Source organism: Eublepharis macularius, chromosome 6 (assembly GCF_028583425.1).
Source record: "Eublepharis macularius isolate TG4126 chromosome 6, MPM_Emac_v1.0, whole genome shotgun sequence".
NCBI lineage: Eukaryota > Metazoa > Chordata > Lepidosauria > Squamata > Eublepharidae > Eublepharis > Eublepharis macularius.
The window spans coordinates 84,204,205-84,229,402 of NC_072795.1; the positions used below are offsets into that span (position 1 = coordinate 84,204,205).

At 44.2% G+C, this 25,198-nt stretch overlaps 1 protein-coding gene across 2 annotated transcripts in view; it reads left to right on the plus strand.

The window, feature by feature from the left end:
- Positions 1–293: 293 nt before the first annotated feature.
- Positions 294–25,198, plus strand: part of INPP5F (inositol polyphosphate-5-phosphatase F) — a 79,881-nt gene continuing 54,976 nt past the window's right edge. For both annotated transcript variants that reach the window (XM_054984112.1, XM_054984114.1), the window contains exon 1: positions 294–463. In XM_054984112.1, coding sequence (XP_054840087.1) covers positions 367–463 — 97 coding nt within the window. In that variant the 5' untranslated portion in view covers positions 294–366. The remainder of the gene's footprint in view (positions 464–25,198) is intronic.

Here is a 25,198-nt window from a genome sequence, read left to right on the forward strand (position 1 = left end):
TCGTGTTCGGTTGCAAAAGGCGACCTCCAGAGTGGCGCTGTCCCTTTAAAAGAAAAAAGGGGGCGGCCTGGCAGATGAAGTCACGTGGGCGGTGGTTTGTGCACCGGAACCCGCCGGCTCAGCTCAAGCACCAACAGGAACGGCGGTGGCGTCAGTAGAGGCTGGGCGGGACAGAGCGGGGGGAAAGGGTGGGTGGAGGTCGCGCGCGGGTGATGCGCGTTCTCGCCAGTTCCTAGAGGCAGCGGCGGTTCGGCAGAGGTGGCGCTGCTGCTGCGGGCGCTGGGAGAGCGCGGCGTCCCTTCCCTGCGAGGCTGGCTGAGGCGCGGTTCTCCTTCTCCCGCCGCTGCCTTTCTTCGCTTGCCCAGAATGGAGCTCTTCCAAGCCAAGGACCACTACATCCTCCAGCAGGGCGAGCGGGCGCTCTGGTGCAGCCGCGCTGACGGCGGCTTCCAGCTCCGTCCCGGTGAGTCAGGCCGGCGGGGGGACGGGGGCAGGCTGCTGTTGAGGCGAGGAGGAGGCGGGGGTCCTTTCCCGCCGGGGGAAGAACGTTCCTGTCCGCCTCCCCTCAGGTGATTCTGAGGTCGTTGGCGGCGGTTGTGGGTCCGGCTCGGGCAGCTGCGGTTTCTGAGGGCGGCGGCGCACCTGCTTCGGAACTGCCGCGGCGGGCTGTGGCGGAGGGGGCTGTGGGAAAGGGAGCGTCGGCAGTCGCTGGCGCGGCCCCGGGGAAGCTCCGGTGGGCAGGCGAACGGTGAGGGGATTCTGAGGGGAGCGAGCCTGGCTGGTCCTTGGCTGCAGGCGAAGAGGAAGCGGTCGGCAGGCGCAGGGAAGCCGGTTCTCCCGAGAAGAGGCCTGGAGCGGGCTGGTGCTTTGTGAGGTGGGTGCAGTGGGCATTGAGGACTGACTGGGCCGGGTATAAGACTTGGGCTGTTGGCTGGGTCTTGCAGTGGGCAAAGCGGTTACGGTGTTTCGACGTCGAACCACTTATTCTAACGTAAACTCCGAGTGATCTTTAGCAGGTGTTGTCCTTACAATGCTATCTTATGCAGTCCAAGTCCATTGATTTCCAGCGGCTTTAGATTTGAGTAATCGACAGACGGGACATTCTGCGAAAGATGCAATAAATTACAAAATGGCATTACTTGTGTGTGTGTGTATATTTGGCCAATCCTTATGCATTATGTTGAACCCCAGTGGTTCAGTTAACAATGTAATCCCGTGCCCATGGATTCAAATCAAAGCATGGGTTTAGAGTTGAGTGAATTCTTCACAGGGCTGCACAGTAGGAGAGCCGTTGGGGGCATTGTAGCACTTGCTGGCATAATGCTTATGGTTTGCACTGTAGGAAGCACTACTATCTTCTTTCCTCTCCCTGCAGGTAGTGTGTTGCTTTGCATGCCATTTTGTTTCATTCTTTTCAGGATGTTTCCTGTGGCTTGTTTGCCCTGTAAGCTAAATGTAGTTACTGTGTGAGGAGTGAATTGGTCTCTCAGATACCTTTAAAATATCCTGTACTGGAATATCTTGCCAGGCATGAAGATTGCTACACTCCCTGTCCTGTCCATGTATTATAGTAGGTATTAAAGTAATAAGGTATCATTACAACAGTAGTTCTATCCCTGAAACAGGAAAAGCGGTAGGAATTCTCTCTGTGTACACATTTTACAGTGATGTAAGATAAAGATAAGTAAACTAGTTGGTGAAGGGGGATTTAACTTACTCTCAGCATCTTTGGGGCTGTTTGACAGGGCTGTGGGAGAAATATATTAAAGTATTCTTCTTTAGTACTGGAAGATGGGAACAAGCAGTGTGCAGCTACTTGGCCAAAATGGGCAGTGGGATTGACCCAAAAGGTTTTTCAAGAGCATGGGCTTGTTGGAAAATGTATTAGTGATGCTGACTAATTATAGTGTTATTTGATCAGTTTGGTAATGGGCATGCAGGATTGTGTGGGTTAGATACATCTAAGGTAGAGCTGGTGTAGAAAAGGTTGATGAGAGAGTGCTTTTCACAAGGTCCTATAATGGAATGGTTTAGTGAAAAAATGCTTGTTCCAAGCGAGCTATGGTGAGTAAGCCATTCATATTTACATATTGATTCATACAAGTATAAAGTAGGTGCTAGGGGGGTTATAATTTTTAAAAGCACTGTGTGTAGATGAGGGCACTTCTGGTTTACTTCCCATATTAGAACAAGACTGGGAATAAATGTTTCAAATGCAGAGTTGCAAGACAAGGTGGAGGGAAGGTTTAGCCACACCTTACCTGTGTGCTCTATTTTCTCTCATATAGATCCTACCCTTGCTTTACGTTTTAATGGTAAGTAGATGTATAATTTGACCCCTGAGAATACTAGGGTGGTATTTCAGTGGGGTGATGTCAAAGTTTTTGATGTGGATTAAAGGTGAGTAACCTTGCTGGTGTAGGAAGGCAGGAGATGATCCCAGTTGATAAAAGGTACAGTTAACAAATGATTAGGGAAGCGAAATAGGCAAGCGTTTTGTCTGTCTTAGAGAAGAGTAAGTAGTAGTTAGACAGTTGTAAATTTGTAGAGGTCTCTTTTTCTCCATAGGCTCTTGGGCAAGGTTCAAATGGAAGAAAGTTATGTGCTATCATGTGTTTCAGGCACTGTTAGCATGACATTTTGCTATTGCTTTCTACAAAAGGTATGTAATGGGATGCTTTTCTTCTGACACTGTTGCAAATTCAAATTATTCTGGCTGCTTCTAGAAGAGTCAAGGCTGAAGCTGTGTCTGTAATAAGACTTTACTGAACTTCTTATTTCTGATGAGTATCTAGAAGTCACCGCTTTAGAAGTGGAATGCATGTTAAAGTAACTGAGCATCCATTCTTATTCCTATGTACAGAAGCTTCTTGTTTCAGTGATCGTTACACACATTCTCTATGGGATTTGATTTTCCAGTAATAAAATTATTAGAATAATACCTAAATATTGTTACCAAGTGGTGTTTATATACAGTGTTATGTATAACAAAATATTTCATGTACTAATGTAACATAGATGAGTAGTTTTCATTTGGAGGGGAGAGACTCTTTGGTTTTCTCAATGTGAAATGCCATACATTTGGACAAGTTAACCTCAACCTATGGAGGTTGGGATAAATTTATTGTATTCTAGAGTGTGCTTTCAGTTCATGTGTAACATCAGAAAGGCATAGAGGCTTGGCTGGGATTTTGCACATTCTGTGATGCACAGGAATTTATGGCAGATGTTCAAGGATTCCTCAACAGATACGTCAATGAAAAATATTTCCTAAAATGTGGGAAGTTTGAAAATCACAATGCAAATGATATACTATGCCAGCATTCTGGAAAACTTTGCTTTCTAATTTTTAATACTAAAAAGCTTTGTTTTTTTACTTAAATAACATTGTGATGGTTTGGTGAGGATTCCATTGCAGTCTCAATCAACTTAAAACTTATATGTCAGCATTCTGTGGTTATTAGCTAGGATTGGGGAGACTGTAGTTCAAATAGAACTCTACCATGAAGTTCAATCTTATGACTGTCAATTCAGTCATTATGGTCACTCCCAAGTAAACGTGCATAGGATTGCTCTGACAGACTTTGGATTGTTTAATATTTCTCCCTCGGCTTAAATTTGTGAGTAGCTAGGGGAACCACCTTTAAAGAAGAGAAGGATAACATCTAATGTGTTAAATTTGTGGCAATATTTTCAGGAAATTAAGATGTGCATATTATATGATATTATGCGGCAAAACTTGAGTGATTTGTTTAAAGAAAGTGTAATTAGAACAAAGAAATTATTTAAGCTCTGATTGTTCCAGTATTCATCAACTTGATTTTACTGTAAAAGAAATAGGAAGGTGTCTCTCATAGTTTGGCTGCAGGCCTGTTTTTTCCTTTTGAACAAATTCAGTCATGCAAGATAAGAAGTAGAGCATGTCTCCACTCTGTCATGTAGAGGGATATGGTGACTGACTTGCTTTCTGCTTAACTAGGAAATTCATTGTAAACAGTTCTTAGAGATTTGCAGCTTAATGTGCTTACCTAACTACTATTACTATCAAATTCAGATGCAATTATATATTCATGCATCAGCCACTCCCATACTCTTTGTGTGTTCAGATCTATATCCAGTAGCATTTGATGATTTTTTGCTAGTGCTCACAAACGTGACATTGGAATGTAAGCTAAAACTTTCATTGTTTCATATTAGTCTAATAGCACAAGGAATATACTAGAGCTAGAATGGGAAACAAGGTTGCAATATGCAGGTGACAGATACAGAAGAGGCTTAGTTCTTCACTTCTGTACTTCTTGATTTCAAGACAATTTCTGCTAGAAACATCTATAACCTAAATGGCAAGTATAACACTTTGAATGCTTTAGTCCAACGTAAGATTCCTTCCATAAGATTTCTTGATGTAAGTATTGTTGTTTCTAAGCTCAAAGTTACATATGTGAGGAGTCCTGATCAGATACTACTATTAGCTACTGGTTAATGCAGCTTTCTTTCTTTATACCATTTCCTCCTCCTTTGTTTGCATTTTGTACATAGCAACATAGACTACAGAATGTGATCACACTTTCGAACTTCTTCCATGTAAGAACTTCCTTGCTGGAAGGAAATTGTTGCAGCATATCAGGACAGAAAGAGGAGTAGGTTATCAGTTTTTCATTTGTGCAGACTAAAATACTTGTTAACCATAAGATGCAAATAATCTCTTACGGAATTGCGCTCCTCATAGACTTTACGCTGTTACTAAGAATATATATCTTGAGGAATAGGAAGAAAACTGCTGCATTAGTATAGTAGAGATTTCTCCTTTTGAATATAAAAAGATCTAGCACTTGTCTGTAAGAAATAAGCATAAAGTTGACACAATTTCAGTATCATCCTAATATGTGGCAAAGTGCCCAGCACTTGTTTGTGTCACCTCTTTATTGCTGAGCCAAACTAGTAGCACCAACTGATCTTACTTGTCTAAGTACAATAGGAATCAGTGTACTGATGTTTCATGTCTCCAGCAGTACTGAAAACAGCATTTGAATTGCAAATGTGTGTAAGATTTTGTCCACTGATGGTTTGTTCTTCCCAAACTTAGTAGTTGCTAATCTTATCTTGAATAGGGCAAATAATTTATTTTACAAAACATAACTAGGGATGCTTATATGTTTATGGTTGCATATTTATTTGAATGTTATTGTGACAAGTGACATATATAAGAGGATTATAACTTTGTGAATTGTTTGTAACTATTACTGTAAACTATATTGAAATGTGATATTTATTAACTTGTTTGTATTGCACAATAAGAGCACAGAGCACTTTACATTAAATAGTTTATAAAGTAAAAACCTAAAACAAGTTTATGAAAGTATATTGATCTTGGAGAGAGCTTGTGGTAGGGCGTTTAAGAACAGTTACTCTCTCTTTAAGAAGCCTCTTTCGTTTTGTAAACTACTTAATGCTGACCTGTTGTTCTGAACCAATGGTTCATGCTATAACTTGATGTCATATTACCGATGCCATAACTGTTTTGCTTTCACGGGCTTCTTGAAGCTGCAGGTGCCTTATCTAATGGACTGTAGAAACTCTGAGTGTTTCTGACCTTGTATACTACTCACTCCCATGCACTGCTGTGTCTCAGCTTTGATCTCTTGCTTTTTCAATGTCTCGACCTGATAGTACAAATATGTGAGACATTCTCAGGACGAGTTCGTGGCAAAAGTCCTGTTTTACTGTTGGGAGGGGGAAGGAGTAAACTTGTGAGTTATGAGGAAGGGTTTTCCTGCATGTTATCATTCCTGTCAACCTGTTTCTTAGTGCTTAGTTGCTAATCTTGCTTCTGAGTAATCCTACGGACATATCTGTGAAAATGATCTGATTTATGAATAAAACCATTTAACCAAGAGCCTGGAATTCTTGCTGCAATGATACAGGGGTCTATCTGCCATAGCCTGTCACCCATAGCCTGACACCGGACTGTGCTGGGCCCAACCATGTAGCTGGGGCCTGGTGATGGTGAGCTGGCCTGACCAGTCCAGCTGCAGCATTTCCCTGAAGTGTTTCCCAGACTTGGAAGTAGCAGCCTGCCCAGGGAAATTAGCTGGAGGAGAAGGAGAAGCAAGACAATGGCTGCTCTCTTACCTCTAGTGGCTTGCATGCTCTGTGTTGGTGCAGCTGGGCTGAACCCAAAAGGTGAGAGCTGAAGGAAGGAGCTGGGGCAGGGAGGATGAGGTAGTGCTGTGTTTCTCTTGCTATGGGTGTTTTGGGGGTGTCCCTTGATGTGGAGCGGAGAGGTGGGGGCACTGTGGACCTGGCCTGCAAGCAGTGCTGGCCTCTGGCCAAGTCCTGCCTGTTCTGCCGGGGATGAGTGGGCCAGCTTCCTGCGTGCCATTCCCTCCCCTTCCTCCTCTACTCTCCCTGCCTGCATCCAAAAAATACCAGACCGTGTGACTCAAAAATGGATACCTGGCAACCCTAAATCTAATTGAATGATCATTTGCTTTGCTCAATTTAAACCTAAATAGCACTGCTTGATGTCCCTAAAAACTGTGGCAGAGTAATAATACCAGCAGTCTATGACTATTTTGAATTATTTATACAAAGCATAACTCATTTGTCCCCAGGAATTTTTCAAACTACTTTTATTCGTGACTTTGAACTACCAAACTGGACATGAGAAGAAAAAAGTAAGCAGTATATTCAAATTGTAGTTTGTTCCAAATAAGATGGTTTTTTCAAGTTTGTTCATTGTAATCTTTTATAAATGCAAGTGTCACAAGGTGGGATCACACTGTCATAGACATGAACTCTCCCAGTTCTCAAATTAGATAAATCTATTTATTTGATATTGCCCTTGAACAAAACAGGTTACAGAAATACAATACAATAATAGAGCATATATAACAACAATCATGTAACAAAACAGGCCTGTTTTACTCAAGCAGACCTAGGTCTCAGTCTTTCTGACTTCTGTATGGTGGTCAGTCCCTTGAATTGCAGCAACTTGTAGCTGTGCTCTATGTTGAGATGCCTTCTGTTCTTCACAGGAGTCCTAAAACATTAATAGAGAGTTCATACAAAGGAGTGTTTCTGAGGAGAGAGTGCTTCTCCCTGCAGATTCAGGCCCTCCAGTTTTTGTAGTTTCTTCTGTGTTTGCATTGCTGTCTCTGCAGTATTTGATCTTACTAGCCAGTAGGCCTCAAGGAATCCTGAAGCCTTACAATAAATATTCCAGTAGGCCTGGTTGCCAGTTCCTTCCCAGCTTTAGGATTGTGCTAAGGAAAAATGGAGGGCAAAGAAAGGCCAATCATCAATGAGGAGGCTGGGCAATAGGAAAGAGTAATATATGGCCCCCCTGAAGGGGTAAAGTGTTCTTCCCCTAGAAGTTGAGTGGAAAGAGGTTCACTTACAGCAGGGAAGGTTCCCTTACCCAGGGAGGGTGAGTTGGACCCAGGAAAGGCCTGTAAGGGAATAATCAGTTAGCTGAGTTAGATGGCTTTATTGTTTTCTGTGGGTCCTTTGTGTTCATTTTGCCTTATTTGTTCTATGTATCCTGTCATACTGTTTCTCCCAAGCTTTCCCACCCCCCATTTAGTGATTGCCTCTGTTTAATAAAGCAGTTTACTTTACTTTGTCTGGTTCCCTATGCCTCAAGCTTAAGTGGTCGCCTGGCAATAGCCTCATCAGCGGAGGGGCGGTTAGAAAGGGCGAAGAGAAAGGAGGGGCTATGGGCCTGCTCCTAGTTGAATTACCAAACCAAAGTGGTGACAGCCAATAAGACCCTTGCCTGTTCCGGGGCTGAAGGGAACAGGAGGGAGGTGTGTGTGGCTAAATAACCCCTGGGAAGTGACTCCCATACCAGAAAAACCCACACATGGCCCCTCTTATAGCCACACTAGCTGTGGAAAGAAATATGCTAACTTCTTTTTATATGGAAGAATTACTTAAATGCAAGTTACTTTGTGACTTTAAAAAAGTAGCAAAAAATCACCCTTAGGTATTGGGCAGGGAATGTTCAGGTTTTCTCTAAGAACAGGTTTAGGAAAACTAGGCTCTCTTTTGTAGCTACCAGCAAGGCAAAGGCTCAAATAGGGAAATGTCCAGGATTCTGGAATGTGAACTGAGAACTCATGGATAGAATCTGGTTCTTAAACTGTAGTTTAGACATCCAAGAGCTAAGCTACAAGAGACGAATTACACGAGGACATGTATGTGAAGGGAGTTGCAATTTTAGCTGGGAAGATGAGTTTTAAAAGAGATCGGAAGGCTTTGTCAATTTCCCCTCTCTGCAGAGCCAGCAAAGATCTCCTCAGAGGGATTGCTAATTTCCTCTTTGCCTCCTGAAGGCTCTGTCAGTTTCACCTCCCCTTTTAGGAGGCAAAGAGGAAATAAATAAACCCTTTGAGGAGTGATGTAAATTTGCTGTTATATTCCAGGTAAAATATCTATTTTCTCATAGCTGAGACAGTGTAGTCAAAAGTTGATGCCTACCTTCTTAGGTTATATTTGTCAACTTGTGTTAAGAATCTTTTCCAGAAAATAAAAGTAATAACAGGAGTTTTTTCTTTATGAATAGTAGTAGGAATTTTTAGATACATTTTCTGTGCTGTAAGGAAGCATACATTTGGAGAAACTTGCTTTTGCAAAAAGTCAACCTGCAGGAAAATCCCTGTTCCATTGAAGGTTCTTGTATATGATATAACCATGTATATTGCCAGCTTGCTGTCTTGCCTCAGCTCAGTGATGTGCATGATGAGCTTGGTTCACAAATTTGCTCTTTTCCAGTTCTCAGGCTGATTCCTGAAGACTCTTGATGGAGTCTAAACTCCTGATGGTATTGCTATTAGTTTCACTGACACTCTCAGACCCCCCCCCTCACCACACTAAGGTGTGCATCCAGGTGTTAGATCATATGCATGAGGTGCTGAGCTATCCTTTAGCAACTGTAAAATCACTGTTTTCTTGTAAATGTGCCTTAGGGCAGGTGAAATTGCAGTTATCCATTGTAAAATTCCTAACACACATGTTATCAAAGAGTGAACAACGTATATTTGCTCCCACTGTATGATAGCTAGTAACTAAAAAGGAAAGTTGTATACACTACAGTTAAAAATTTGTTTATTGTATTTGGTCCTGGAGACATTCAGTTAATCACTGGCTTTTATTTTTTTACACAGAGGCTAACATTTCCTTCTTCCCAGAAGATTGTGGTACAAGTTTAAACCAGTTATACTAACACCACCTAATCTAACCAAGTCTGACTCATTCTTTAGAAACTGCATACCAGTGACCTTCATCAAAGCCTATAACATTCCCTGGATTTTTGTGGGGTGGTGGTTCTGGAATAGGTGAAAACTTGTATACTGTTTTGTGGTGTTTTAGTTTTTTTTAGGTTTTTTAAAAAATCTGGACAAACACAGGTACCTATAAAATGTCTACAACTAGCAAAAGAGCCCATAGCAAAAGTAAATACAAGCAGTTCTAGCAGTGTGGCCAAGGCCCCACTGCTGCCGTGGAGGCAGTGGGAAGGCCACACTGGGTGGGGGCTCCTCTGTGCTGCATCTTAGTCTCTGCTGGCTCCACAGCCCCGCAATTGCTGCAGAGGCAGCCAGAAGGCCACAGCAGAGGGGCCTCCCTTGCGCTGCACCTCCCCGCTAGCTCCACAGGCAGGCCTCTGAGGGGCCATCGAGGTGGTGAGGAGGCTCAGCACAGACCTGCCACTGCCATGGAGGTGGCGGGGAGGCCATGGGGGGTGGGCTCCGCAGTGCTGCGCCTTCCTGCCGACTCTGTGGCCCCTCAGAGGCCTGCCAGTGACAACTCTCCTTTTATCCTGGTGCAGGCACGCCATAGGGTCCTCAGCCCACCTGTGCCAGATAAAAGGTGAGTCATCGGGAATACCCAGCTCACCTTTTATGTTTAAGGATTTTTAGACAACTGCTTGTGGATGGATTCAGATATGATTTCTTCCTACCTCCCCCATTAGTAAATGAATTTTCATTCCTCATGAAGCATGACTGGATTGTTTGAGGCTTGTGATAGTGCACTATTTTCACTAAGCAGTTACTCTGCAACTTGATAGAGGCATCAGGCATAATGTGTTGGATTATACCAGACAATTCAATCTCTCATGGCTTGTACTGCGCAAGTCATCATAAAGATTAATATACTTAGCACAAGCGTTGGCAAAATACTGCATTGTCCTGAGCTTTCTGCATATTTAGAATAAGATCTTGTTGCAGTTCAATCTGAATAAAAAGTTTTTATGTACACAGACAAAACTGGTTGAGCAGTACTGGTATTCATCCTTCAGGGGAGTATTGTGCGGTATTCTGTTTATGTTTATACAGTATGACTGTATAAAATGCTGTATCTTAAGAGTGGCATATCATGCTACATAGAACCAAGACTTTGGTCACCTGCCTCACAGGAAAGGCTCAGGGCCAAGCGCTGGAAGTGTCTTCTGGCTACTTACCAGCTGCACAGCAGTTCTAAGCATAGAAGGAGGCCCACCTGTAAAGAAACCGCTTGCACCCATGCTTTGAGATGTGGTGGGATGCATCTATTTCGGATGCCACCACCTGATGATCTTCTACAACAAGGCCAATTCTTCTACCCAGATCTAGCTTGGTTCTGCCTCTTTCTTTAGAAGTTGAGCAGAAACTGTCAGATTGATGAAGTTACCGTAATCATGGTTACTGTCTTAGCTTTTTACACAGATTTCATGAATCATATGTATGTAATAAACTAAAGGGCATTTACATGGGATTGTTGCCACAGTCATGTTGCATGCCAGTTTGCCAGGCCCACAGATATGCTGACTTTTCTTCAATCCAAGTCCTCCCAGTGGTTACTTTGCCATACCAAATTTCTGCTGCATGACTCATGTTTATACAGTAGAGTTATTTTTCAGTTTGCAAGTTGCAACTATGCTTACAAAATGAAGCTTAAGGTGAGTGTTGGAAAAAAAAACTTTTTAGATTGCTGCGATAGGAATTTTGTTCTTGAGGGGCTTGCCACCCTCATGTCCCTCCTAGCTGTAGCAAGAAGGGCAGCTGTAGAGAATTCTGAAAAAAGGAATGGAAATCTTCTCTTGTTAGAATCTGTTACAAACTAACCCTCTTATCTGGGTCTTATGAGAGCAAATAACAGAGATGTTTTCTGCTGCTTCCTGTGGGTTGGGCTGCTTTGTAGCTGGGTCAAAAGTGAAATTACAAACATAAGTTTATTATTTTTATGCTTAAATGTTCTAGACTTTGAAAAATACCATATGAACACAGGTAACCCTTTGTGATTCAGGCTATAGCATTCAACAAAGACTCTTGATTTCCCTGTCATCACCACTGCAAATGCAGAAGCCACTTGCACTGGCACTGGCAGGTCCACATTGGAATTTAGTGCATACTTTATCTCCCTCAGCTGCCATTTTCTTGTATTTTTTCCATGTCACTAGAGGGCTTTTTGATACCTTTTTTTTTAAAGGTCATCAGTATTGCACTAAATGCAGTAACATAATGTGTTGCCGTGCTCTATTAGTTCTCTGAATACTCAGCTTTCATTTTAAATGAAAGAGTACAAAGTAAAAAGGGCTAGAGACTTTAAAAAAATAAAGCTGGAAATTCAGAGGAATTAATAGATTGTGGCAAATAATGTTATTGTTTATTTTCTAAAAGCCCTCTCATGGTGCAGTGAGGAAAACAGCAGCTCCAAGGGGCTGATGAAAAAATGGTGCTTATGTAGGTGGAATGTTCAAAATCTTATACCTTCCTAACCAGATAGTTTGCTAACAGACTCTTTTTGATTCCTGGGCAGAACTCTTTTTGCAAAAATGTTATAAAGTCATGTTTGAAAAAGAAAATACAAAGGATGTGAAAAACCTGGACAGTAGATAATTAGAATACAGTGTTATGTGGATGCTAAAAAACCTCTAAACTTGTGTTTAGAACCCAAATTAGAGACCAACCTCTGTGAAGATGCAATGTCAGTATAGATTAATTATTAATAAAGATGAGAGTACAGTGGACATCTGTAGGTAGCTTATAAATAATTCAGCATAAATAAATATGTTGAGGCAATCTGCTTTGGCAGTCAGGGTTAAATTATTTCTGTGAAGAGCATAAGCTAGCCCTTTGCATACAGGAAGTTCAGAGGCAGGAAATGGGGTTTGTATGTTGGGTGGGTGAGTGGGAGAGTGGTAGTTGTTGTTGTAGGACTTGATGCCTCTGCTTTTGGGAGCAGCAGAGGAACCTGGCCTCTCATTAATCCTCTCCTAAGTGTGGCCCTACCCTAAGGTGAGTTGGTGGTTAGGTATTTATTTGTCATTTATAGTCCACCTTTCTCACTGAGACACAAGGTGGATTACACAGTATGAGATTAGTACAATCAGTATCAAGTACGTTTTAATACAGTATCAAGGACATTTCCATAAAAAATTCCATAGGATAAATAAATACAAGTTTAAAAAGACATAGCATTACCAAGAATCCAATACAGAGTAGAAAAATACTGAAACAACATAATCACTTCTAGAACTGACATTAGACAACATGAAGCACAGATGGTACATAGGAATACATATTTAAAGCACCAGATAAAATCTAAGGCAACAGAGTGGTGAATTCAGTTTTGCATCATTTGCGGAAAGCCAGGAGAGTGGAGGCTCTCCTGACTTCCTCAGGCAGGTCATTCCACAGGGTAGGAGCCACCACAGAGAGATCCCATGTACGGGCCGCTGTTGATTTTGCCCATATGCATTCTGGTACCTGCAGGCGACCCTGTTCAAATGAGCAAAGCTGCCGTGGAGGAACAAAGGGAGGGACGCAGTCCCGTAGGTATGTCGGACCAAAGCCGTGAAGAACTTTATATGCAATAACCAATACCTTGAACTTAGCATGGTAACTGATAGGTAGCCAATAGAATAACTATAGGATGGGAGTGATGTTCATGCTCCTGCTCGCTCCTGATAACAGTTGAGCTGCAGCACATTGCATATCTTTCTTCAGTTTCTTGCCCTCTATATTTAAGCCCAAAGGGCCATAGCACAGGTCTGTGCTATGGGAACATGCTTTGAAGGAACCTCAGGCTTGCACATCTTCCTTCTTCAGTCACCATATCATGAGTGTATTTGTTTCTAGTTATATACTTTAAACTGTTGATCATCTAGGTTGCCATCTGCAGTATTTCCATGTCCACATTTTTTTTGAGATTTGGCAACTAGAACTGTATGTAATAGTCCAAATGAAATCGCAGTACAGGTCTATAAAAGGACATTATAGTATTGGTGGTTTTATTTTTCATCCTTTTCCTAATAATCCACAGTATGGAGTTTGCCTTTTGCACTGCATTTCATCAAGCTGTTCACTATAGCTCCAAGAGCTATCTATTTTAGTCTCTGCCAGTTCAGACCCAATCAGCATATTTTTAAAGTAAGGATTACTTTGCTTCTAACTGCATCATCTTGCCCTTACCTACATTGACCCTCATTTGCTACTTTGTTAGCCACTTACCAGATATAGAGAGATCCTCCAGGAGTTCTTTTTTTTTTTAATAAAAATTTGTATTGGATTAGACACATATAGAATTTATTACAATCATTCCCTTAAATTTTCCAGTTCTAACCCCCCCTTCCCCCCCCTTTTGTTGACTTCCAACAGTTTTCCAACCCCTTGTCTATTCTCCCTCTACTCATTTCAAACTTATTGTACTTATTATAATATACTTTCAAACTCTTCTAAGCTTATCTATAGTAACATAGGGCTATCTCTATTTTCTTCCCAAATGGGTAAAAATATGACAATCTTAACTTTTTTTCAATAATAATAATAATAATCATGTTGGTATTCTGTACTCTATCTTACTCTTTCTAAGTACTTCAAAATGGGGCAAACAATTTGTCCCTCTTTATGCATAACTTCAAATACTTCTATAAACATTGCATACATTTATTATAAATCAATCAATTTGACTTATACTCTATATGATACTCTTTACTTTCTTTTACATGTCTTGTCCTTTTTGATTAACTAATTTCTCCATTATAAAACTATCCAACAAACAATTCATGTATACATTCAGCAAAAGTCTATCAATTAGACCTATATTATGTATGCTAATGTATATTTATTCTCCATTGTACAGTTATCTGCTGACATAAAAAAAATTAATTAAATTCTATCCTTATAATCCTTATGATAGTAACACTATTGATACCCAACTATTCATACTACTGAAATAAAATAATTGCTTAGAATTTTTTCACTTTACTCTCCCCCCCCCCCGGTATAGTCACTCCCCTCTCCTTTTGTTATATTTCAGTAATTATCAAACTGCCACTGTCCTCCCACCTCCCATTTTTTCACCAAATATCATTTCAGCCTCTCCCAGTCCGTGTTAAACTGTCCCGGGTCAAGGTCTCTCAATTTTCTTGTCATTTTATCCATCTCCGCCATGTACAGCAATTTGTAAACCCAGTCCTCAATAGTTGGCACTTCTTGTACTTTCCATTTCTGCGCATATAAGAGTCTAGCTGCTGCTGTCATGTAGAATAACAATGTCCTGTGTTGTGCTGGAATATCTTCCATTCCCAAGTTCAGTAGCAGGAGTTCTGGGTTCTTATTAACTTGAAATTGTAAAATCTCACTCATTACTCTTATTATTTCCCCCCAGTACTGCCTAGCTACCTCACAAGTCCACCACATGTGATACAGAGATCCCTCATGCTTTTTACATTTCCAGCATTTATTAGATGTATTCAAGTTCCCTAGCGCAATTTTCTTTGGTGTCAGATACCAACGATAAATCATTTTGTAGAGATTCTCTTTGATACTGGTGCATGTCGTAATCTTCAATGTATTTTTCCACAAATATTCCCACGCCTCCATTGTTATTTCTTTATTAAAATTTATAGCCCACTTCACCATTTGCACTTTAACTACTTCATCTTCCGTATACCATTTTAACAGTACTTTGTATATCTTAGAGATTTCCTTTTTTTCTTCTTGTAGAATTGCTTTCTCTAAATCTGAGTTCTCCATTCTTATCCCTCCCTTCACACAGTCCGAGTAATAAAGATCTCTAACTTGTCTATATTGAAACCAGTCATAATTTGGAGACAACTCTTGTTGCGTCCTTATTCTTATTTTAGAAAGTTCTATTCGCGTTATCTCCTTGTACGTTAAGCACTGTTGTTCATTATCAACCGTTCTCGGATCTATTACTTCATATGGAACCACCCAGGAGGGGATTCCTTCTTGCAGGTAGTCTTTGTACTTCTTCCAGGTTGAGAAGAGGCTTCTCCGAATGTAATGGTGCAAAAACATAGAATCTGCTTTTACTTTATCGTACCATAAGTATGCATGCCATCCAAATAATTTTTTATATCCCTCTAAGGCCAGCAGTTTGCGATTTTTCAGCTTCATCCAATCTTTCAACCATACCAAACAAATTGCATCGTAATAAAGTCTCAAATTGGGCAATTGCATTCCACCTCTTTCCTTTGCATCCTGTAATACTTTCATTTTCACTCGAGGCTTCCTGCCTGCCCACACAAACTCCGATATTTTCCTCTGCCATTTGTCAAACTGCTTAGAGTCCCTAATGATTGGTATTGTCTGTAACAGAAACATCACTCTTGGCAACACATTCATCTTAACTACTGCAATTCTTCCCAACCATGACAAGTTCAATCTATTCCATTTAATCAAATCCTGCTCTATTTGAGTCCATAATTTCTCATAATTATTCTTGAATAGATCTATATTTTTTGCAGTCAGTTCAACTCCCAGATATTTCACCTTATTTGTTACTTCACAGTCTATTAGTTCCATCAATTGCTGCTGTTTTAACTTGGTCATATTTTTGCATAATATCTTTGATTTCTTTTTGTTTACATAAAAACCTGCCAAGTCTCCAAATTCTTTAATTTTTTCTATTACCTTAGGCATGTTTTCAATTGGATCTTCCACAATTAACATTATATCATCTGCAAATGCTCTGACCTTGTAGGAAAAGTATTTTATCTTTATTCCATGGATTGCATTGTCTTCTCGAATCTGTATCATTAAAATTTCCAAAACCAAAATAAACAACAGTGGAGACAACGGGCAACCTTGTCTAGTTCCTTTGCCAATAATCAGTTTTTTAGTCAACTCGTCATTCACCACAATTGCTGCACTCTGGTCTCTGTAAATTTCTTTCACTGCTCTTATGAATCTTTATCCCATTTGTAGCTGTTCCATAGTGGCAAACATAAAGTCCCAGTTCAAATTGTCAAATGCTTTTTCAGCATCTACAAAGAAGAAACCAACCTCCTTATCACAACGCCTGTCATAGTATTCAATAGCATTTATAACTGTCCTTAGATTGTCTCTAATTTGTCTGTTTGGTAAAAAACCTGCTTGTTCATCTTCGTTCTTCTGTGCCTCCACACATGGGGACTGCGCAGGCGCAGGCCAGCCGCCGGAGAATTTTCTAGAGCTTCCATGGCTCCGAGGGGACCGTTGATCGCGCGCCTCAGCGACCGTCTTCCCGCCCAAACGGTCACATGCTCCTCCAGCGACCAACGGCCCCCTTCCCTCAGTTCTCTTCTTGCCGCCGCTTGGAGAGAACGTAGAGCTTCGTGCTCTGTGCTTTGTGCTTTGTGCCTTCTAACTGATTGATCTTTGGCTTGTGTGACTTCGGACTCGGACCTCGACTATTCTTTGGATCTCGCTTTGGACTTTGACGTGAACTCGGTAATACGACTCGGACTGTTTTGACCCTTCTCTCGCGTGCCCCTGAAGATGGCCTCAACAGCTCTCTTCAAACACTGCCTTCAGTGCCACACTAAGATGGCCAAGACCGATGGCCACGACTTATGTCTTTTTTGTTTGGGGGAGACCCACAATGTGTCGGCCTGCAGGATCTGCCAGGGCTTCACTAACAAGGCCCGGCAGGATCGGAGGGCCCGACTGAATTCATCACTGTGAGGGGACCCCGTTACCTAAGGCCGGCCCTAGCCCCTCTGCCGAAAGGCGTTCAGGAGCTGGCTCAGTGGCCTCCGTGAGGTCGGGGTCGAAGCCGCGTCCCCCGAGTGCCTCGGCGTCGAGAGCGGCCTCTCCAGTGCAGGGTCCGGCGCCGCCGCCCCGCAGCGCGTCATCCACCAGGTCGGATCCGAGACCGACTTCGGAACTGAGGATCCTGGTTCCGAGTCCCTGGTCGGAACCGACGACTGGCTCGATCCCGGTCAAGGCGAAGAGGTCTAAGCAGAGGTCCCCTTCGAAGGCGAGGAGCGCGTCGGTTCCGAGGTCTTCTTCGGAACCGGCAAGAAAGAAGAAGACCAAACATCATCGGTCGCCGCATCCCGCTCCTCAAGAGGAGGTCATCGTGCTTCCTCATACGCCTTCACCTCATCTGGCCTTCCCTGAACAGGAGGAGGTCTCCGTGCCGGTGCCGGATCCGATGGCCTTTGAGACTGTGCATGCGGAGTTCTCTTCTGGGCCGGAGCCGAGCCCGCGGTCCCGTCGGAGTCGACCATCGCCTGCCCGTCGGTCGCCGGGGTTGGGACCGAGCCCGTCACCTCGTCGGAGCCGTCCATCTCCTGCCCGACCATCTTCACCTGCTGCCGGTCGTGAGCGACGTCGGTCTGGGGACAGTGTCCGGTCTGTCCGGTCCGCTGCGTCCCGACATCGTCAAGCCTCCTTCCTTCCCTCGCCATACCATTGCCAGTGGGAAGGGGCACCTGCCGGTTTCTCCATGTCGGAACCGAGGCCTTCGACGTCGAAGCAAGCGTGGTTTCCCCCTCCAGCCCAGGGTGAGGAATCCCAGCTCGGTTCCGAGGAGGGCGATGTGGAGAGCCTCGGCGACTACCAATCGGAGTCCTGGTCCGAGCCATCACCGGCTGACGATCTGGTGCCAGCTACGGGTTCACCGTACGAGGACCTCCGCATCTACTCCGACCAGATGGCAAGGATGGCTCAGGCCCTCGAGGTGGACATCTCTTCGGCAGTCCCCCAGACCAAGGACAAGCTCCTCAAGCGGATCTACGGGGATAATCCGGCATCTATTGGCTTCCCCATGCTTGAGGGTATAGAGGAGATAGTGGAGAGGGTGTGGAAGGTGCCCTGTGACCAGCCTCCAACATCCAAGCACATCAAGCAGCTGTATAAAATAAAACAGGGCACCTGGCAGGCGTTGGTAAAGCACCCTCCACCTTCCTCTCTGGTCACTGAGGAATTCAATCCCCGACGGTCAGGCCATTCCTCTGTGCCGGCCGATAAAGAGAGCAGGAAGCTTGATGCCCTCGGTAGACGCCAGTACACAGTCGCTTCACTGGGTCTGAGGATTGCCAACTATCAGACCATTATGGCAGGGTACCAGCTCTACCTATGGGAGAAGTTGGCATCCTATACTCGAGACCTCCCACCTGAGCAGAAGGCTGTGGTGTCCTTGCTGCAAACCGAGGCTGTCAGGCTGTCCAAACAGCAAATGAATGCTGGGAGCCACGCTGCCGACACTGCTGCTAGAGGGATGGCTTCGGCGGTGGTCCTCAGGCGCCATTCCTGGTTGCGGTCTACTGCCCTTTCCCAGGAGGTGCGTTCCAGGGTGGAGAGCATGCCCTTTGAAGGGGACTCGCTGTTCTCCAAGTCTACCGACGAGACCCTGAAAAAGAAAAAAGAAGATAGGCAGACGGCGCGGTCCTTGGGGCTGGCTCCTGCGGACAAGCCCACCTCCAGGCCACGGTACGCTCCCCGGTCCGGCCCTTACCACTTCCAGGGCAGATACCAGCAACAGCGGCCGGGCTACCAACAGTATCCTGCCTACCAGCAGCGGCCTTACCCTCCCGCACAGCAGCAGAGGAGGCGTAGGCCCTTCAAGCCTCGTCCGCCACAGCAACCGGCCCAGCAGAGAGATCAGCAGGGCGCCGGGAGGCAGTACTGACGGGTCGCGCCAGCCGTATCCCCGAACTTCTCGGACAGACTGAGTCTACTCCTCTCTGAGTGGGAGTCAATAACATCTGACTCATAGGTCTTAACTATTGTTGAACTGGGGTACGGGCTGGAATTTGTTGAGCTGCCTAGGTGCAGTTCACCCCTGACAGCTGTAAATAATACTATGGCCGAACTGGATGTGGAGATCGTGTCGCTCTTGGCCAAGGGTGCTGTGGAAGAATTGCCCTATGAGGACTCTGTAAGAGGGTTCTTCTCTAGGTTCTTCCTGGTCCCCAAGAAGGATGGGGGCTTACGTCCCATTTTAGATCTGAGGGGCCTTAATGCCTTCTTCAAGGTGACCAAGTTCAAGATGGTTACGTTGGCGACTGTCATCGCCTTACTGAAGCAAGGGGATTGGTTTGCGGTCCTGGACTTGAAGGACGCATATTTTCACGTGGGAATACGGGAGGAGCACAGGAAATACCTGAGCTTCGTTTACCGGCAACGGGTTTTCCGGTATAAGGTGCTTCCCTTTGGCCTATCCACTGCCCCACGAGTGTTCACTAAATGTGTGGCCCCTGTGGTCTCCTTCCTTAGGGAAGAGGGGTGTACCATTTTTCCGTACCTCGATGACTGGCTCATCGTGGCTAATTCAGAGTCTAGGCTGGTGCAGGACATTGGCTTAGTACTTAACACTTGTCAACGCCTGGGGCTCTTGGTGAACTTTGAAAAATCTAAACTGGTGCCCAGCTGCAAGGTTTCCTACATTGGTGCACTGTTGGACTCTGTGGAGGGTAAGGCTCTGCTCCCCTTGGAGAGAGCTAGGTCCCTACGGGGTCTTGTGTCCATGTTTAAAAGGAACCGTTTCCAGTCCGTGCGCACTATCCAGTGCTTATTGGGGCATATGGCAGCGGCCACCTCTGTGGTCCCCTTCGCTAGACTGCGTATGCGCCCTCTCCAGAACTGGTTTGTGCGGAGGTATGATGCTCAGCAGCACCCTCCGTCCCTCAAATTTTCCATCCCGAGGGTCATCCTATCCTCTTTGGACTGGTGGTTGTCTGATGACAATTTATTTAAAGGGACCCCCTTTGGGTATCAGCACCATGACGTCACGGTTACCACTGATGCCTCTCTGTTGGGATGGGGGGCTTACTGTGGTGATGTATGTGTACAAGATGTCTGGTCTGAAAGGGAAAAGACCCTCCATATTAATGTGCTGGAATTAAGAGCCATTCGTTTCGCACTTGTGTCCCTTACAGCACTGCTGAGAAATCGTCAGGTGTTGGTGCAGACGGACAACACGACTGCCATGTACTACGTGAATCAGCAGGGGGGCACAGTGTCCAAGGCCCTGTGCCAGGAGGCCACGCTCGCTTGGCAGTGGGCAATCAGGAATGGCGTGTCGCTCCGTGCTATACACGTGGCTGGGTCAGACAATGCCTGAGCAGATGTCCTCAGCAGGGTTCTTTTGCTGGACCACGAGTGGAAACTGAACGTAGAGTGCATTGGGCCGATCTTTCAGATGTGGGGTCATCCGGTGATAGACATGTTTGCCACTGCGGCAACCACCAAGGCCCACACGTTCTGTTCCAGGGCGGGAAGCGACCCCCTCTCTATTGGGGATGCCTTCCAGTTTACGTGGACGCAGGGCTTGCACTACATGTTTCCTCCATTCCCCTTGCTCCCCAGGGTCCTGTGCAAGATAGAGGAGGACGGGACGGACTGCATCCTGGTGGCCCCCTTTTGGCCACGGCAGGTTTGGTTCCCGAAACTCCTGCGGATGTCCCAACGGACTTATGTCAGTCTGCCCCCTCGGCAAGACCTTCTCCTGAACGGGAGCCTAGTCCACCACGATCCCAGGAAGCTGCATCTAACGGCTTGGCGGATCGTTCCTCCCCTGTAGGCTTTACTGACGAGGTACAGAGAGTCCTCCTGAATGCTCGTCGGCCATCCACTAGGCGCGCTTATGCGGCCAAGTGGCGCAGGTTTGAACTTTGGGCACTTGCTAAAGGAGTGGTGCCTGACAGGTGCCCCCTAGGGGTTGTATTCGAGTACTTGTGCTACCTGCGGGACCTGGGCTTGAAGGTTTTCTCCCTCAAGGTCCACCTGGCAGCTATATCTGCTGCTCACACCCGAGTTGAGGGTGTTACAGTTTTTTCTCACCCACAATCCCGCCAGTTCCTTAAGGGCATGTTCAATCTTTACCCACCTGTGTTGGCGCCAGTGCCTCAGTGGTCGCTGTCCCTGGTGCTCTCACGTCTAATGTTGCCTCCATTTGAACCAATGGCTACCTGCCCCTTGGATATATTATCTTACAAGGTGGCATTCTTGGTGGCTGTGACGTCAGCCAGAAGGGTCAGTGAGCTGTCTGCGCTGCGGTCTGACCCTCCCTTCCTTTTTTTCATCCCAACAAGGTGGTCCTGCGTCCCAGCCTCAGTTTTCTGCCCAAGGTGGTGTCCGCCTTCCACCTCTCGCAGGATATCTCACTGCCTGCGTTCTTTCCTCAACCTTCCTCTAAAGGGGAAAAGGCCCTCCATTCCCTAGACTTGAAGAGGGCCATAGCCTATTACCTGGATAGGACGAAGGGATTCCGCTCCAGTCCTCACCTGTTTGTATGTTTTGGGGCCAAGGACAAGGGTAACAGGGCTTCCTCACAGACCCTGTCTAGGTGGATTGTGGCGGCCATTAGCAAGGCCTATTCCCTTGCAGGGGTAGCTTTCCCGCTTCATATTAGAGCCCACTCCACGCGGTCCCAAGCATCCTCTTCGGCACTCCTCAGGGGGGTGCCCCTGGTTAACATTTGCAAAGCAGCCACATGGTCCTCTGCAGACACCTTTGTCAGGCATTACGCCATTGATGTCAATGCGGAGCAGTATGTATCTGTGGCCAAGGCTGTTCTGCACTCCCTTTTTTCCTAAGGGAGTCTTGGATGTGGTTACTAACGTACCTGCTGGGTACCCTTGGGTAATGTAGTGTATATATGTATACATGTGTATATATATTTTTCTGTATATACTTGAATACTGAGTGCGTATATATATATTTCTACACAGCTTGTAGCACTATATATATGTTATGTTGTTCTTGGTGGTTCAATAAAATTGTGTTGGACTTCACCCCACCTTCCTTTTTGTGTGAAGCTTGGTACACTCCCATGTGTGGAGGCACAGAAGAACGAAGATGAAAACAGGGTTAACATACCTGTAACTTATGTTCATCAAGTTCTTCTGTGCTGACACACAACCCTCCCTCCTACCCCGCTGTGAATTCCAATGCACGACAATGTGATGGCTGTAACGGAAATTGGTGTTTTTGAGGTGTTACGGCTAAGTGTATTGGTCAAGCGGCGGCAAAGGAGAACTGAGGGAAGGGGGCCGTTGGTCGCTGGAGGAGCATGTGACCGTTTGGGCGGGAAGACAGTCGTTGAGGCGCGCGATCAACGGCCCCCTCGGAGCCATGGAAGCTCTAGAAAATTCTCCGGCGGCTGGCCTGCGCAGTCCCCATGTGTGTCAGCACAGAAGAACTCGATGAACATAAGTTACAGGTATGTTAACCCTGTTTTCTTCCCCAATAACTTCGGATAGCCATCCCTTTAGTCTCTCTGCCAAGACCTTCGCAAAGATCTTGTAGTCATTGTTAAGTAAGGAGATAGGTCTATAGTTTTTAACATTAGTCAAGTCCTGTCCTTCTTTAGGGATCAATGATATATTAGCTTCACTCCAGGTATCTGGAATTCTTTGATCTCTCAGAACACCATTGATCACTTCTTTTAATAGTGATGCCAGTTCATTGACCATTACCTTGTAAAATTTAGCTGTAAGTCCGTCAGGTCCCGGCGCCTTCCCCAAATTTGTTGACTGTATTGCTTTCCTTATCTCTTCCTCTGTTACTTCACTGTTCAATTTAGCTCTCCAATCGTCCGAGATTACTGGAAGCTTAATTTTCCCCAAATATGTCGCTATTGAATCTTTATTCACTTCTTTTTTGTCATACAATTTAGCATAAAATTTATAGAAAGCTCTACTTATAGCAGTCTGTTCCAGATGCACTTTATTGTCCTCACATATTTTATTAATTGTCTTTTTCTCCTTTCTCTTCTTCAATTGCCATGCCAAGTATTTCCCAGGTTTATTTGCACCTTCAAACGACTTTTGATTCATTCTTTTAAGATTCCATTCCAATTCTTTATTATTCATTGCCGTCAACTGCTCTTGAAGGATTTTAATATCTTGATAGATTTTCTTTTTCCCTGGTCTTTTCTTTAATTGTATTTCTTTTGCTTTTATTTTTTCCATAATCTCCTGTCTCTTCTCCTCTTTTCTTTCGAGCTCTTCCATTTAATTCCATTAATATGCCTCTAATTACTGCTTTATATGTATCCCATACCTTGTTGGTTGGTATTTCTCGATTCATATTATGCTGTATGAAGAATTTAGTTTCCCTTCTCAACATCTCCATATTTTCTCCCTCTTGTAACAAGTCCTCATTTATTCTCCATCCTTTCCTCTTAATTCTTTTTCCAAACTTCCACATTACTGGGTTATGGTCTGAGCCTACCATGGGCATTATTTCTACATCCTTAGTCCAAAGCACTAAGTCCTTTGAGGCCCAGATCATATCAATTCGTGATAGGGTAGAATGCCTTGCGGAGAAAAATGTATAATGTCTACCTGTGGGATTCTGCATTCTCCACACATCTTCCAAAGTTTCCTGTTGCATGAATGCAAAAAAAGTCTTTGGTAATAGTCCTCTTTTCTTTTGTGCAGTTACTGATTTTTTATCTTGTTCTAAATTTGTAACTCCATTGAAGTCTCCTGCAAGGATTATCTGATCATAAGAGAGTTCATCTAATTGCTTCCTTTCTTTAAATTCCCTGTACATTCCACTGCTATAAATCTGGCTTCCGCATCTCTAATCATTAGCTTTGGCTGTAGCTCCTCTCTTATGTATAGTACCACTCCCCTTTTTTTCTTTTTTGAGGCCGCTACAAACTCATTGCCCAACTTGCCCAATTTAAGATATTTTACATCCTGATTTCTAATATGGGTCTCTTGCAAGCACACAATATCACATTTTTGTTTTAATAGCCAGTGGAAAATACTTTTTCTCTTATTAGGTGAATTAAGTCCATTTACATTCCAAGATAATAGTTTACACTCCATATTCATAGCCTTGTTGTTGGTAAGTCTTTTTCATTGTCTCTCATAAACTTTTCCATCTCAAATTCAGATCTGATGCGCTTTTTCACTCCTCCGAATTCGAAGGATATCCCCTCCGGTAATTCCCATCTGTATCTTACTTTCATGTCCTTCAAATTCTGAACTAGAACTTTATAATTTTTTCCGATCAAGCAGCACCGATCTGGGTAACTCTTTCATGATGATAACCGTCTTGCCATCAACTATCAATGGATCTTGAAACTGCTTACTCACTATCATTTCTCTTGAATTCCTTGGCGTAAATTGCACAATCACATCCCTTGGTAGTTTCCTCTGGGTCGCCAATCTGGAATTTATTCGATACACCACATCAAGGATAGCCACAACCTCCTCCTTTCCCAGGTATTCAGCTAACACCTCTGTAACCTGTTCTTGTGCTGTCTTTCCATCTATTTCCGGCAAACCTCGAAACCTCAGCTGCTTCTCCATGTACTTGCTCTCCGCAACTGCCATCCTTCCCCTCATCGCTCTCATATCCATTCGTTGCGTCTCTGTAAGATTCTCCACCACCTTCTCAACTACATTAACTTTTTGCTGCGCTGCTTGCAAGTCATTTTGTATTGTTTCCATTCCCTTCTTTACTTCTGCCAATTCATTTTTTACTGTCTCTTTGACATCTTTGACTTCCCTCACCAACTCCTGTTTTGTCTCCTTCAATTCCTTTAACATCTCCAGAAATTTTTTATCCAGGTTCTCAATAGCCGTTTGCCACTCTTTTTTCGACATCGTGGGGCTTGATTTACCTCGCTCCCACGAGTCTGCACGTTTCCTTAGCTCCGTGGCGTTTAAGTTTATGTCCCTCTAAATTAATTTAACTGTCCCGATTCTTAAAAAAAGCAAAAGATGTTTCAAGAAGTCCAAAATGTCGGGCGTCTTTTCTCTATGGTTTTTCTGTAGTCTTTTTGCAATCCAAGATGTCCTACTTCCTCTCCTGTTGAAGCCAAAGTCCTTCCCTTTTCAAAAATGGCGATTCCCTTCTTCCTGTCTCCAATAAGGGTCGTCTCTCTCCAGCAGCTCTATCACTGTGACGCACTTCCTGTTTCCCGTCTCTCCACTGCAGCTCTCGCGATGATAGAAATTTTCTCA